This window comes from Mytilus californianus, unplaced genomic scaffold (assembly GCF_021869535.1).
Source record: "Mytilus californianus isolate M0D057914Y unplaced genomic scaffold, xbMytCali1.0.p SCAF_4, whole genome shotgun sequence".
Classification (NCBI taxonomy): Eukaryota; Metazoa; Mollusca; class Bivalvia; order Mytilida; family Mytilidae; genus Mytilus; species Mytilus californianus.
In genome coordinates, this window is record NW_026262690.1 from 26,716,055 (window position 1) to 26,733,601 (window position 17,547).

The 17,547-nt window shown below is 34.3% G+C and overlaps 1 protein-coding gene across 1 annotated transcript in view; it reads right to left on the reverse strand.

Moving 5' to 3' along the window:
- Positions 1 to 1,032: 1,032 nt before the first annotated feature.
- Positions 1,033 to 17,547, reverse strand: part of LOC127736894 (uncharacterized protein DDB_G0283697-like) — a 39,501-nt gene continuing 22,986 nt past the window's right edge. Inside the window, exons 2-4 of the mRNA XM_052247458.1 lie at positions 12,244 to 12,333; positions 10,234 to 11,820; positions 1,033 to 1,046 (exon numbers count right to left, since the gene is read on the reverse strand). Of these exons, the coding sequence (XP_052103418.1) occupies positions 1,033 to 1,046; positions 10,234 to 11,820; positions 12,244 to 12,333 (1,691 nt within the window). The remainder of the gene's footprint in view (positions 1,047 to 10,233; positions 11,821 to 12,243; positions 12,334 to 17,547) is intronic.

Below are 17,547 nucleotides of genomic sequence, written 5' to 3' on the forward strand. Positions count from 1 at the left end.
TTGAAACAGAATTCATGATGCCCTAATTTTTTTATTAATTTGCTATACATATGTATGTACTGTGTTGGAATATTATATTTCGTTGAAAAAAGGGGTGCTCACTTGAGTCAATCAGTTCATGTTTGGTGGATTTGCAAAGTAAATCACCATTTCAAACTTTGAAATCTAAAACAAACTGGTAAAACATGGAATATAAATCACGTAAAGTTAAAATAACATTGTTCAGTGACTTGATGATGTATATGGTTTTTAGTATGATTATTGCTACAAACAATTAATGTTTTCCTGTAAAAATGTTACGTTGAATTGAAGACAGCGTAAGATAGTTTTTTGTTACATGAACATATTTAGAAAGCTTTATATAGTGTACTTGTGTAAAATTAAAATTGAAATATTGGCGTGGACTCAATTGCACTGCCATTTTAAAATGTTAACTGGACAGTTTTAAATCTGACAAATGTAAAGAAATCAATTGCTTTATCAATGCAAATATTACTTTTAATGTTTGAAATGAGGACTGAAGTGTACGTCAATTTGTTTTTATGGAATAAAACCATCATTTCATTTTGAAAACTATTGGTGCACTTAATAAAAAATATATATAGATATAGGAAGTTGTGGTATGAGTGCTAATGAGACAACCTCCATCAAAATAACAATTTTTAAAAGTAAACCATTATAGGTCAAGGTACGGCCTTCAACACGGAGCCTTGGCTCACACCGAACAACAAGCTATAAAGGGCCCCAAAATTACTAGTGTAAAACCATTCAAACGGGAATACCAACGGTCTAATCTATATAAATATATATATATATATATATATATATATACTTTTAGCATGCTATTATGATTACTGTATAGAAATATCAATTGGACACAAACTTTTATTCTTTCAATAGTTCAAAAATTTTGTAGTAATGCAATTGACATGGAAATATAGTTTCCACACACACTATTTGTTGCTTTTAACCGCAATAATCTAAATATCTGAAATTAACAAAATCCAAGTTTAAGTTACGTTGTGCTATTGTCTAGATAGACATTGCTGAAATGAGAAATCATATATCTCATTTTGAAAGCTGAATGTACATGAGTTGTATTTCGTTTTCTTTGAAATACCAAATTAAATTGAAAATATTATTTGTAAATTTACCATGATAGAAAGAGTATTAACAAAATTGTTCAAAACAATAACACTTATTTGTTTCTACTATTTACATTTTGTAAATACAATGACAAAAAAATTCTTCCAATCCCTTTTATGCTGATTACTAGTCCATCTTTGACTTCTTCCTAGCTTCTCTAAAACCCTTAATCTCATTTTTGATTGCCTCTGTAGCTGAGAATTCAGTTTCTATGCATAGTCTTTTAATTTCCGTTCCTGATTTATCATGAATTCTTCCAAGCACTTCCGCTAGAACCTCCTTCACAAGCACACAATCGACATACCAACTTCTGTAGACGAAGTTCTGTTGTAGTTTCTTATTGAGCCCATCGGCATCATCAAATACACACTGATTATTAGGTAATCTAAAAGGCTTTTTAATTTGTGTAAAGTATCTGTCAAATAGGTAACTCTCAACTTCATAGTACTCGTCCCGTTCGATAAAATCTGATCCATATCCTATCAATGCTTTGCGGTGAATAGCATTTGGATTTTTCAAAAAATTATTATGTGCTGTGTTGCATTTCTGCTTTCCTGTTACGATATTATACACAATCTCGTCTAAGTCGGATGTTAAAATAATATTATGTATCCCAAAAACGCTGTTATCCTCTGTTTGTTCCTTGTATGATTTGATGATTTCGTTTAAAATATATTGTCTTAGTTGTATGCCCGTAACGTTTAATTGCCTCACTGACCTCTTTCCTTTTATCATCGCAACATACAAGCAAGTTAAAGGACCGCACGATGAAGAATCTCTTTGCATAGGGAACAAGCCTGTCTCCATCAAGTTCTGTACTTCCCAATGTCCTTTCACACTATTGAAAGTTTCAAGAACACACTGATTATTCAATACACCACATATTCTGTCCAGCACTTCTGTTATTGGTTCCATTGCAAGTGGGTCTAAGTAATACATGATTCTCTCTGTGGGCCGAATCACTATCAGAATCCAATGATTGTGTCTTACATTTGCTGGAATCATTATACAATTTTTGTCATACCAAGTATATTCCTTCTGCAATGATGACAGCCTGTCGTGGTACCAGGCTGCAGGCATAATGGTACAATCCTCCTCTTTTGTTAATGTTTGAATAAATGCATCAATATTTTTATCCGAGAAGTCATCGTGCAAAAATCGGTTAACATCATTTTTGTCTAATCGTAGTGATCCACAGGTGAAAGGTGCGTTAAATTTCTCAATTACACTTCTGTCTTCGGCAGCAATTGATAGTGATAATGTTTCACTATCAGTCTGAAAATCAGCATTTACTTCAACAAGTTTGTATAAATGATCGAATACCTCACCGTCAGACTTTCTATCTAGGAACAAAATGCAGGTGTTTGTGGTATCCTGCAAGCGACTAGATATTTCATTACTTGTTATATCAATCAATGCACCATTTTCTTCCAGCAATAAAGGTATAGCTTCTTCCTCTTTTTGTCTGAATAGGATGGTACCAGAAGACGATAGTACTGCACGGGGTGTATACTTGTCTCCAAGTTGTTTCAGTGATTTTGGATAGATCATATCTAAGGAACCTGTCACAATAACTGTGCTGCCAATGTTTGTTATATATTTCTCTTCTTTTAATGATTCCTTTCCGCATACTGTACATGTTGACTTGCTGGCAGTGGATAGATAAGTATAGACCGGTTTCAATTCTTCTATATCAGTAATGATATCGTGCTGATTATATGTGCTTTTAAAGTTGCAGGATGCACAGTGAGCATGTTTAATGGTTTCTAAGCCAAACGCACGCTGAAGAATATTTGGAGAGTTTCTGCAGAAATATTCCAAAACAGCTTTTATAAGTTCTTCCAGATAGTCTGCCCCATTATAAAAGGTAGCTTGTCCAATTGACTCCTGCAGCAGCTTATATATCTTCCATGAATTGTGAATCTTGTCATCCGATACTTCAAGTTTTTCAATCAACTTAAAAAGTTCGTTCTTTCTCACACTCAACCCTGGTGTAAATGGGACACTATTATTTATCTCAGACCACCCCATGGATTCTTTTATTGCATGAAATACATTTGGTAAGCTGTGATGGCAGATAGTTTCGTCGTCAGGAATTAATTCGTACTGAAACAAATAACCGTCGGTAAGAATTCTGTTACTGTCAAATGAACTGATTGCTGCATCATCGAATAAAACTGGTTTACCTCCATCTTCCTTAACGTATGTATAGTGTCCCTTCCTTGCTCCTGCCCCATGATGCATGACTACACCTGTAAGCCTATAAAACACGTCGCTTTGTGGATACATATACTTCCCCATATTGATAATTCGGTCAATAGAAATAGGCTTACTGTTCTTGATGGCCCTGTTGTTTTTAATACCATGTCTCACTAAGCATATTGATAGGTCTGCTGGAATATTTAATAGTCTGACATTTCTCCATTTCTTTTTGTCCTCACAACATGTCAAGTCGATTTCTTCATCGCTAAAATATCGATTCAATAAATCCTGGAAAGTAAAATAAGCAGATGAAACCGCTAGATAGATGTAATATAGATTATTTGTTATCATCTCACAAAAATAAAATCAAATTTTAAAAACGCGATAAAGAGATTACATAACAAGTAGCAAGGACATTGTACATGGACTCTATTAGGCATATTTCTATTGCATCTTTCATGTACTGGGAGGAGTGGTCCTGTCAAATTAATAGAAGACAATTATAATAATCATTTCCCATCGATTTTCTAGATTCTGTATACATAAGGTAATATAAGTTAAAAGTATGGTTAGAGTATAACAGCTTTTTTTTCTAATTCATCTTCACTGGGAAATATCAAAGCCTAGCATTTGGAAGCCAATTTTTACTCAACATTTACAAATGGCAAGTTTGAATAGATTGCTATCGAAACATTTGAGAATACATTGGACATGCAGTTAAAATATATCGAAATATAAAATATGAAAGTAGCCAAACATTCCAAAATAACTTAATATTTGAAAGTGCACAATATCGGACTATTGGAAGCTCTTTGTAAAATTCCTTAGATATGGGGGGATTTATGAGTTGAATTGTTTCATATTTAACATGTCGGGACCTTTTATAGCCGACAATACGGTATTGGGTTTCTCATTGTTGAAGCAAGCCCTTATGGTTGCATATTTTTAGCTACATCAATTTCATAAGAACTGTGGTGAATAGTTGTCTCATTGGAATTTATATCACATCTCCTTATTTGGTATTGAAAAAATACTACTCAACTTCCAAGCAGTTTCATCACGTATCACAATAAAACAACCGTCGATAGTATTTAATTAATCCAAGATAAATCATTCATAATAAATAACACAAATCGTCAGAAATAAGTATTGGCGAGAAATTATCATATCATTCTGGTCTCCCAAAAAAATCGGATCTTTGCAAATTTTGTGTAAACATAAAATCAAGTCAATTATGACGTCATTAAAAATATATCAATTTTTCAAGATAATAGAAGAACAAAGTTCCAATGTCCCACGCACAGGTTGCACTTATTAATATTTCCAAATTGAATAACTAACTTGAAAAGACAGGTTCATCGGCCACCATTTTAAAACGTGTCCGATATATTGTTTATATTAACCTATATCATAAGTTTCATAAAAATCTGTCAAGAATTGTATCTTGTCAAGTTTCTTTTTATGATGAGGCTGACTTCTTACAGAAGCTTGTAAGGAAGAAAGATAATAAATTAGCAATATCCTTTAACTTTATGTTCAGCTATATAGATGATGTTCTCTCACTAAATAATAAACAGTTGGGTTACTATGTTGAATGAATCTATCCCATCAAACTGGAGATAAAGGATACTACAGATAGAGTTAAGTCTGCCTCATATCTACACTTACATCTAGAAATTGACAATGAGGGTCGGTTAAAAAAAACTTTACGACAAAAAGATGATTACAGCTTCCCAATTGTGAACTTTCCATTTCTATGTAGCAACATTCGAGAAGCGCCTGAATACGGAGTATATATCTCCCAATTAATACGATATTCCCGGGCTTGTATTTCCTATCATGATTTCCTTGATAGAGGATTGCTACTCACAATGAAGCTATTGAATTAAGAGTTCCAAATGGCGAAATTGAAATCATCCATTCGTTCATTTTACGGACGCCATCACGAGTTGGTTGACCGTTACGGAATAACCGTTTCACAGATGATATCGGATATGTTTCTTATGTCGTAACTACAATACCCTTCCGTTTTCATTAATGTGACCTATCAAATTAGACTTTTTACCGGATTTGTAATGACACAAGCAACACGACGGGTGCCACATGTGGAACAAGATCTGCCTACCCTTCCAGAGCACCTGATATCATCCCCAGTTTTTGATGGGGTTCGTGTTGCTTAGTCTTTAGTTTTAATTATATTTTTAGCCATGGCGTTGTCAGTTTGTTTCCGACCTATGAGTTTGACTGTCCCTCTGGTATCTTTTGTCCCTCTTTTGTACCAGGGAGAGCTCTATCGAAGTTATTTTCATGAAATGAATACTTATAAGGGGAATAACTCTTTAAAAAATGACGATCGTCCACCTTTTTAATATGATGAGTTTATTCATAATTTATCTGAGATAACACTGATACTAACCTATAGTATCATTTTTAAAAATTCAGTGCAAGAGATGTACATGTGAGAGTGCTAACTAGACCATTTCCCATAAAGGAATATTTCCAGAGAAAATAACTCAACAAAAAAGTCGATCGGCCACCGTTATAGGAATTTGTCCGAGATATCGCTGATAGAAACATTTAATATAAGTTTTATTGTAATCGTGCATGAATTTTATCCGTGAGACCGCTCACAAAATTTAATATTTCTAAGGGGCATAACTCTTTTAAAAAATTCAAGCGCCCACAATTTAAGATTTGTTTTGATATATTGCGGATTTTAACCTAAAGTATGAGTTTTTTGGAAATCTGACAAAAATTGTACCTTTGTGAGCGCTAACAAAGCTATTTTACATAATTTTTTAATATTTCTAGGGAGAATGACGATTTTTGGAGACAATTTAGGGAGGCTAGAAAATTCTTATCAACAATTACGTACAAGTGTTGTCACAGTGTAATATTTCTATATGTCGTTGTATTTTTACGAGTTTTTGACAGCCTTATTGTTTTTAAAATTTTGCTTACAAGTATATTTTTTGGATACCAGTATTTTCTGATAAACTACAGTTTTGTTCAGATCTTGTGATATCTGACATTCAAATGTACATTAAAATGTACATGGACAATTTATGTTTCTTTTGTAAATGTAGCCGATTCAAAAAATTTTCACAACAAGGCAGCGAACACCATCTATCTTAGTTACACGCTTTATTTTGGTACTTTGAGTAACTATTGAGTTACTTTTAAAATGATATACTGTTCTAAAAGCGGACTCACCTGAATTCCTTCATGTGATTTAACATCGTCACCGATACTCAATTGTAAATCGCTGTAAATTTGTTCACCAATTCCTGATCTATTTCCACATGAAGTGCATATGTAGGACTCTTTGACCTATTGACATAAATTATAGATACAAGGTCCAATAATAACATGCAATATTTTGTTTATGTTTATCTACTAAACTTCTGACTAAAATACGAGAAAATTTCGTTCAAATATCTGGGTCGAACAGACCGCTTTACCACTACATTTACAACTCAGCGTTTAATCGCAATTAAGTATATCATTTAGGCACATGTTGCCGTATAAAATATCGACAAACAGGTTGTTGTTGTTTTACACTGACACGCAGTAGCTCATCACAATCAATATGCGGAAAAATTATGTTAAGTAGCAACCGTGAAGAAGTGAAGGAAAAAGGCGTTCCTGTAGCTGCATGGAGGATTTCAGTTAGCACTAAAAATTTACTTTTTCTATCATGAATGTAAAATTCTATATTTACAAACAGAAATGTTATAATTGACGTAAAACAGACCAAAATCTTTGTACTGTATGTCTATTTCGGGTTTTCTTAATTCTATCAACAGACTAAATTTGTCATTATAAGATTTATAGGTGACATACACATCCTAGAGACATGTTGTCAATTTATGACGCTAATGACGTTCGGGGCACAAACTATACAAAACACTATTATAAAGACTGGAAATATCCCCTCCCTGCACTGTTATATGTATAATTGGTCCATATAAGAGTCTACTGTAGATTGAACAATAGTTATGAATTATCATTATTATGGATAACTACACGTAACCTAACCCTTCAACAATAAAACAATAAATAGTATTTAGCATACCTTGATGTACGTGTCCTCCCCATACAGCTCCATAAAATGCTGTATGGCTGTTTGCACAAATTCATGCGCATCATGTTGTTGTTCCGTTTCCAGTCCATATATGGTATATAAATCATTCAGTGCGTTTTGCAGAGCACCACGGGTTACTTCTTCTCCTTTTCCCACTTTGTCAAACACACCCAACACTGTCCTAATGTTTTCCTCGTACGATAGCTCCGTCTGAAATTGTTCGTTAATGTTTCTCATGAATTTAGTGTTGGTGAACATTTGGACAACGGAATTGAACCAACACGATTCGCCTACGTTTTCTAATCCTGACCGCGAATCTTTCACCAGCTGTAAAAATGATTGGTCGTTGTAATCTCTGCCCATGTCTTTGTAAATCTCTTGAAGATATTTGTTGTTCTTAAGGTCTTTCAGGTTACAAGTCAATCGATTATCATCTTTAAACATCCTAGTTTGTTTATCAACCGGCTTATCAGTGTTCTGGGAGTTCGATTTCCTTTCAACGTTTCCCTTCACTTCTACTTTGTTTGTTGATTTCTCATTGAGAACTGTTTTTTTCGGCGTTACTGTGCTTTTATCCTTCAAGTTCTTTATCGTTATTGCCGATGGAGTTTTCTGATATTTACCAATTAATTGGCTGTCTCTTGTAGTTGCTTGTTTTTTGTCCCAACTTTCTTCAATAGTCTTAGTACTCCTACCCTTCCTTGTGACTACCCGATGGCCAGATTTTATGGACTTTAAAACGGCAAGTTCTTGTACAACAGTGATGTGATCTTTCAATTGGACCGATATTTCATCCAAACGATTAGTGGTCTTCCCATCAAGTTGTATATGTTTCAGTATTTGAAACCTTTTTTCAATTTTTGTGTTTCCACGTACAACATCAGAGGGATAAGTTCTGTTATACACCTTTGTTGTTCCGTGTCTGGATAGGTCCCCCAGAAGTAGGTTTGTCCATAATGGTATTGTTGGTATGTACAATTTGTGTATTTTGTCTAGTAGGACGGGAGAATATCTCTTGTTTTGAGGTAACTGTGCAAGTATCGGTAATTCCTCAAGCTCATTCCTCACTGTCTGCAAAATATTATTGGCCACATAACAAAATTCATTTCTAGTGGACCTCATATCAAAATCTTCTTCAGTTAAAAAATTTGGGTTTATTTCCTCAGTAAACAATTCCGTAACTTTTGCATCCCCTGAATACAGGCTATCGGTACAAATATCTGCCAAAGCGTTACTGTCAATGTCTAAAGTAGAAACTTTTTCTTGAATGTACTCAATGGACTCCAATGTCTTTTTGTCTAAAACTGTTGATGAGAGAACGTAGTAAATTGCCCTTAATCTTTCCTCTAAATCTGTAAGTGTTGCCGAGTTTAACAAAGTACTAAAGCAGTACATTCCGAAATCATAATTGGTTTTGTAGTGATCGTTGATAATTTTGCGAAATGAACCCATCACATGGGACAGACAGGCATGAGGGAAAGTTCCATCAAAATCATTATCCGTGGCAGCACCAGTTACTATTCTATATGCCCTGTTTCTAAATGTGTTCAGGTTTTCATTGTTAAATTCTGATAAAGAAGCCTGGATGAAAGCCATGCTTCTGTCGCTGTTTACTTGATGGGGGATAGATGCATTTGCATGGCCATATATCTTTTTCTCGGACCTACGAAATTCAGCAAGCCAAAATCTAACCAATGCAGTGGAATGAAGAGACGAAATCATTGACGAAACAGGTATTACTGGTTGTCCTGCCACAGGATTAACACATGCTAATTCATAGTAATAATATTTCAAGTTGTCATTGCGATGGCTTAAAATACTACCTGTTGCATCCCAATATACAGTGCTTGACTTTGCCATGTCGTGCCAAATGCGTATACCCATTTCAGTCCAGTACATTATGTAAGGTGGTAGCACTGCTATATGTTGTATAAATCCAGAAATCTTTTTCCCCACAATTTGATCTTTCATTTCCTGTGCATGCATACACAAACTTTCAAATTCAGATTTATCCAATTTGTTCTGGTATTTTGATTCACTAGATATTTGTTGGAATGTTCTTGTTGTGGTTCCAAAGTTAGAAAAATTGCCAGCCATTTTAACATCAACAGGTGTTTCTTTAATTTTATGAAGATAATGTTTGTACGGTTTTTGGCCATAGGTAAATTCCTGTTTTGTTTTCTGCCTCAACGCTCCACTAATTGGACGTGCATGGCTTTCAGTCATCCTGTGCTTAACTTGAGATGTAATTTCTAATGAAACTTTATACGACTTGTCCATGGAAAAATTGCATTTATTTTTGCAGCCATCGAACCTACATTCTCCTGTACCACGAAATAACGGTGTCTTTGTTGGTTTTTTTCTGGCTATAGATACCTTGTGCCATCGAAATATGTACACACAATAGGGATTTGTTTTTTGTATACCATCAGAAATTATGTGCTCCCAAGAACCACGAGCAAAGCATCGATTTCTTTTCGTCTTACAAAGTTCTTGCCATTGTGAAGATTTAATTTTGAACTCCCCTTTTGTAGGAACTTCTTTCTCGAAATATTCATTGGTGGCTGTTGGTCCAAATGCATATTCTAAGGTTGTTTTACAGAATTTTTTAACACCAATATCACTTTTGTGCCTACTTTGCCCTTCTTCCGATATGTCATCAAAACGATCACCTGCAATTCCATCTGAAAAAGAGTATTCTCTGCTGAAGTCTTCAAATTTACTTTGATATGTAGTTTTTTGGTCGCCTTTCTGTTTGGTTCTTTGTTGTCTGTCTACATTGCTGATGTTTGTCATTGGACCTTTCTTATCAAAGTATTCATTTGATGTATATGTGTAGGACTCTGTATCGGTTTCACTCTCTGTGTCCCCTTCTGTTATACTGTAATTCTGCTCTTGATCTTTAAATTGGTTGTCCTTCTCATTCTGATCAGTCATAGTAATATCTGTGTCAGGCTTATCTTTTGAGAACTGTAATGAATATCCTTTGTCTGTCCTACTGCCTGTTTTACTGCCTGTTTTACTGTCATTTGTTTTGTGTCGATTTTTTCTTAACTTTAAAGGAGGTAAGCTCGAATCACTTTCAACTAAATCTTCTTCTGCACTAGGGTCATAATGGTCTTTCATTTTTGTCACATCTCCTTTTGGCGCTAACGGTCCTTTCGTTTTTTCTAAAGATGCTTTGAAGTCATCTTCCTTTCTGGTATTCTGCTCTTGATCTTTAAGTTGGTTATCCTTCTCATTCTGATCAGTCATAGTAATATCTGTGTCAGGCTTATCATTTAAGAACTGTAATGAATATCCTTTGTCTGTCCTACTGCCTGTTTTACTGCCTGCTTTACTGTCATTTTTCTTGTGTCGATTTCTTCTTAACTTTAAAGGAGGTAAACTCGAATCACTTTCAACTAAATCCTCCTCTGCACTAGGGTCATCATGGTCTTTCATTTTTGTCACATCCCCTTTTGGCGCTAACGGTCCTTTCGTTTTTTCTAAAGATGCTTTGAAGTCATCTTCCTTTCTGGTATTCTGCTCTTGATCTTTAAGTTGGTTGTCCTTCTCATTCTGATCAGTCATAGTAATATCTGTGTCAGGCTTATCTTTTGAGAACTGTAATGAATATCCTTTGTCTGTCCTACTGCCTGTTTTACTGCCTGTTTTACTGTCATTTGTCTTGTGTTGATTTCTTCTTAACTTTAAAGGAGGTAAACTCGAATCACTTTCAACTAAATCCTCTTCTGCACTAGGGTCATAATGGTCTTTCATTTTTGTCACATCCCCTTTTGGCGCTAACGGTCCTTTCGTTTTTTCTAAAGATGCTTTGAAGTCATCTTCCTTTCTGGTATTCTGCTCTTGATCTTTAAATTGGTTGTCCTTCTCATTCTGATCAGTCATAGTAATATCTGTGTCAGGCTTATCTTTTGAGAACTGTAATGAATATCCTTTGTCTGTCCTACTGCCTGTTTTACTGCCTGTTTTACTGTCATTTTTCTTGTGTTGATTTCTTCTTAACTTTAAAGGAGGTAAACTCGAATCACTTTCAACTAAATCTTCTTCTGCACTAGGGTCATAATGGTCTTTCATTTTTGTCACATCTCCTTTTGGCGCTAACGGTCCTTTCGTTTTTTTTAAAGATACTTTGAAGTCATCTTCCTTTCTGGTATTCTGCTCTTGATCTTTAAATTGGTTGTCTTTGTCATTCTGATCAGTCATATTAATATCTGTGTCAGGCTTATCATTTGAGAACTGTAATGAATATCCTTTGTCTGTTTTTCTGTCCATGTTTCTTTCTTTTTTCATCTCTTGTTTTCTTCCTAACTGTATCATAGTATCACTTCCAACTAATTCTGCTTTTGTAGTAGGTGCATGATTGTCGTTCGTATCTAACAGATCTTCATTAGGCGTTAACTGTTTTTCAGCATTTTTAAAAGATACTTCCTCTTTCTGTTTTTGGTCTTGACCTTTCAGTTGTTTGTCCTGCTCATTCTGGTAAGTGACAGTAGTATCTTTAACAACATTTTCAGTCGGAAACTGTAACGAATATTCTTTATCTGTCTTTTTGTATGTTTTACCTCTATTGGTCTCTTCTCTGGTGCGTCCCAACGGTAACTTAGAATCGATCTTAACCATATCTGTTGGTAATTTCATAGTTCTTAGCGTCCGGTCTTTCGTGTGTTGGTTACTCTTCTTCGTCCCATCACTTACATTTGTTTCCTTTATAGCAGTGTTTCCAGAAGTTAAAGAGCTGGTATGAGTGTTAATGTCTTCATGACTGTCCTTTTTCTTTTGTTTCTTTCGTTTTCCGGTTTTCTGACTTTCCGGGTCTGATGTATCCTCATCTGTTAATGTCTGCTTCTGGTCTTCTTGGAATTCCTCGTTTTCAATCAGATCATGCTCACTTGGTCCTATAATTGTATGAATGAAAACACTCAATTATTTCATGAAGCATTCAAACTGTAATAAATTACGTGAATAGCTGTCCGTAATTATTTTCAGAACTCCAATTACCACAAATCCATAACAAGAAAAACATGCAATTAGACCGACACCTGTTATCAAGATATTACAGTCATAATTGCAGTCGATATATATCGAAATCCGTATTTATTGCTCTTGCAAAAGTTTGAATAAAAAGCTTTTATTAGATAAATTGATCTATGGCCGTGTTCACATTTACCTAAACTCGGTGTTGTGTTAGTGTAACTCACACGTAAACTAAACACAATTACGTTCCCATTGATAAAACTCAATGGTTACGTGTACATGTAGTTTTAATTATGTTTTGTCTACATGCAGTCGATAGTCAATGTAGGCCTTGTGTAGGTTAAGTTTACGCAAAACTAGGCATTTAGAACTTTAATTTTACCAAGTATATTTAAGGAATTACATCCCAGCTCCTTTGTTCTACCAGGAGTGATCTGAGCCGGATCACCCCTTCCAGATCACCCCAGCTTGAGTTTCTTTGTTTTGCATGCTTTCATTTGTTCTGTAACATTTTAGCGGGAATGTCAAATCCACTATAAAACTTAGAAATATTTATACGGAAAAGGCTATCTATCAAAATTTATGTAGAAGAAATTCAGTGTCTGTGCTTGGATTCGAACTCAAGACCTTTAGCATAACAACCAACGACACATAACCCTACACTAGGACGACTGGATACCAACTATTAGTAATTTAACATACTAAAAGGAAGAAAGATATTTTCATAAGTAGGACGAGTTTTAAGACCTTTATTCAATGGGGTTTTAACACTTTTCTTAAATAAGTGAGTTGTCAGACTTATTGTTCAGTGGGATTTTACCCCCTTTCAAATGTGGGGCGAGCTGGTAAACAAGAGTTGGGCGATTTAGTGTGGGCCGATTGGCTTTTGGGGCGAGTTGACATGATTCATATTTAATCATCGTGTTCGGGGGTCATAAAGGGTATACATTATATAGTAATATATAAGATATATTATAATGGTTGTGTGGCGTTCTAAACAAGACTTTTTGTATTGTAAATGGTTTTTCGTTTAATCTAAAACAGCTGGGATGTAAAATAGTTATCCCATTCAGACTTGGTGTGTCAGTGTTAGATCACCCTCTGGCCTCCGGCCATCGGGATGATCTTACACTAACACGCCGCGTCCTCATGGGATAACTATTAAAGAACGGCTTTTGAATAAAATTCATATTTATAACAATTATGAATAAAGTTCTTTACAGAAATATTTGTCTAAACTTGATATATTTATTTGTTATAAGAAAAACTTAAGGTTGCTTTATTAAACCCTTATCAAGACTCAAAACATCATCATTGCCAAACACATAATTCATTTGAAAAGGTCTTCCCCGAATTGACTGGACGTACACGGAAATATTTGCCACTGGTCAATGCGAAATCGAGACATCTTTAGTATCTTTAAACCATGCAAATCGTCAAAATGGCTTTCACAAAGGAGCAACCACTTAACTTCAAAAAGGGGGGTGGTATATTTGTTTTTAATCAGTTTTTTTCGATGCCAGCAATCAAATATAATTTTTCAACATTTAACACTGGAAAGTATTGGGAAACTCTGGATTCGAACATTTATCTAATCATCTCTATGACCAGATTTTCTTTTCTTTTTTATCAAATTGGGGATCAGAATATTTTTCAAGAAAAATCCATCCCCCTTTTTTGAAGTCAAATGGTCGTTCCCTAACTTGTAGAAAAGTTGTCAGAAAAATTTGCATTTGGTTCTACGTAATGAACATTTAAATGACATATAGTTTAAAAGTATGTACAGGTAATTAAACAAGGTTTATAGATTTAAACACATTTAATGTGAAACCAGTGTACATTACCTTAAACTAAATGTAAACATGTTTACTGTACATGGCGTTTGGTGTGAACACGGCCCAACTCTAATAAGGCATCGACTGACAATTTATTCAATGCAGACTTATTTGTAGAAATTATCTATTGTAACGTTTCTCTTAATCTATTGTAATAGTTTTAGTTAAAAATTTGTATGAAAAAGACGGAAGTGCAACGGTTAATACTCTCCGTCAAGGCATGTCTTTTGAAGGATATTGACAACAAAAATGTGTAATGACCACTTCAATATCAACAGCAATTACAATAAGCAGTTAAAGTCATGGTAGTGGTAAATAACCAATAAAGAATACAAACTTATAACTTGATATGCAAAACGTGTGTTTGGTCATCAACAGACTTACCAGTTTGCACTATAATCAATTGGAATATGAATAAAAAATCAATTGACGTGATTACGTATCTTCTTCACCTTAAGTATCTTAGTTCATGTGTAGTTTATTTTGATTAAAAGAATCAAAATCAACAAATAAAGGTGTTATTAACTGTCTGTTTCTGTGTCGGCCCTGTGATATATTATCGATCAGCTGTATTCGTCGTCGACTCTTCGAGTCTATGGTCCAAAAGCTAACCTCGAATCTATAACAGGGTCAATAAAGAAACAGCCACTTAATAAAACTGTAATATATACTTCTCAATTGTAACACTTCCTTATTCCAGTGTCACTGTTGAGTCCATGTATATGAAACGCACGTCTTCCGTATAAAATGCTACTTCTTGGGTATTTGAAGATAATATTATAATATATATATATATAAGATATAGTAGGAGTGCCAATATATTAATGAAACAACTTTCCATCCAAGTAACAATTTGTAAAAGTAAATCATTATAGATTAAAGTAAGGCATTCAACATGGAGCCTTTGCGTGCGTCGAACAGCAATATATGAGGGACCTTACAAATATGTTAACTAAATCATACTCTCCTTATCCCTGTTGAAACTTGCTGGAAAATTGAAAAAGAGATGCATATAGTCTCTGTTCTGTTATCATTTCTTTGTTCAGAATGATTTAAAAGGTTAGCATGGGATGCACTTCCACTGTTAGTTACACTAACCAATGTGTACTTGCGGGAGCCAGTAGTGTGATTGAGAAAAAAAACAGTTGCAGTTTAGCCTACCACAGTATGTTGTGCACTTCTTCCATGTGTGCTTACCATTCAGTGCTCCACAAGCACGAGGAAAGTTCCACTTGTATGAGAAGGCATCAGTGAACTACCATGACTACTGCATGATACACAAATAAATGTAAAATGTGTGCATGCGCCAGTTTGCATATAAGATTATAAAGGGACATAACTGAAGAACGGTTAAAGTGACCCAAAATCGAGCTTGATCTGTGTTTTATGGTAATATCATAGTTTAGTTTCATAACCTTTGATTGATGGAAATTAAAGTTAGAGACCGAAAACTATTTTTGCGACATACAAGTGTAGTGACGTTCAGCCAATTGATATACTTAGTCCAACCAGAAATTTGACGGTTTTTAATTGAAATTTGTACATACCCAACCACTTCCCGATTATTAATACAACCCCTTTATACAATCAGGTCGATTTGGTCTGGTCTAGATCGGGCAGAGATTGAGCATAGTTTATATAATCTAGCAAGTCGAGCAAAGACTTGTAAAAATCGCGAATTGGTTGGAATAATCGAATATGTATTGAATCTATGGTCGGGTTGGAGTCGTGATGGTGTCCTCAATTAAAGGAGTCATGAATGGCCGAATTTAAGTCGTGAAACTAAAGTATGCTATTTTCAAAATGTTAAAATCTGTTTACCATTTATTTACGATAAAAAATTTCAACATGACAAGTTTTACCGGATTTGCTATAACATAGGCAACACGACGGGTGCCACACGTGGAGCAGGATCTGCTTACCCTTCCGGAGCACCTGAGAACACCCCTAGTTTTTGGTTGGGTTCGCGTTAGTTTTCTATGTTGTGTCATGTGTTCTATTGTTTGTCTGTTCGTCTTTTTCATTTTTAGCCAGGCGTTGTCAGTTTATTTTCGATTTATGAGTTTGACTGTCCCTCTTTTACAAACAGTTCAATATGGCCAACCCTGCCAGTTTACAAACGATTTATAACATTAATATAATTTGTGTTTACTCCTATTAGATTGAATAGGTTTTCTATATATATATAAACTGAAGAAGCAGAAATGATAAGCAAGAAGTATTATACATGGCCGAAATCATCAGTTGTTTTCTCTTTTGAGTTATTGACTTTTAATAAAAAAAAAAATATCTTTTTTTTAGTTTTTTTGCCTACAATTCATAGATAGATACCTTGAAAAGTAAGAAATATAGATTTATCTTTGACACATTCCCCATTTTCATTTTCAATTTTATTATAAGTATTTCAAAGTAAGAAACATTTGAATACATGAGACGAGTTTAATTTTGATGAGTAAACTGTAGTAAAAATATGACAGCACAAGCTAATCTAGAAGTCTTTTTTTATGATTATATTTATTCGTATTATCCCCTTGGCCTTATAAAACTCAATGTTATGGTGACTGCACTTTGTTAGGTATTTACACCTTCTAAAAATAAACGTGACACTTCATGGATATATATAGTTTGATTTTTTATTTGTTGTCAGTAATTGCAAGTTTTGAGAATCATAGAAAAAACATCACAATGTTTTCGCCTAAACATCCCCGTATTAAACTTTGGTATGCTTTATTTTATATTTAACTTAATACAAAGAATAGAAATATCGAAACGAAAGAGTTATGATCTATCAAAATAAAATATCTCTATTAGGTATTTTATTCACAAAGTTAAATAGCATTTTGGCGTATACGATTGGTTGGCTCTTGATATAGTAATTTCTAGAAGGCTTCTCGAAAAATGTCTAAATTTATTATTTCTCTTCAGAATTAATGAATTCAAATATAAATCAGTAGAAAACTTTGGAATTTTTTTTATGTAAAATTTTGTTTATACAATGCATTATTATATTTAACAATAAAAGTTAAACTAACAATGAAGATAATGCAATCACAGTAAATGATGGCATTGATATTGATTTTCTTTTGTACAAATGTGATTGTCATATGTTGGACTAGTGTTCCTTTGTCATTATACCTTAGCCCATATTTGACATAACTGTTTGGAACTTTGGGTCCTCAATACTCTTTAACTTGGTAATTGTTTGGCTGTATAACTATTTTGATGTGATTGTCACTGGTGAGTCTTATGTAGACGAAACACGCGTCTGGCGTATTAAATTATAAGCCTAGTACCTTTGAT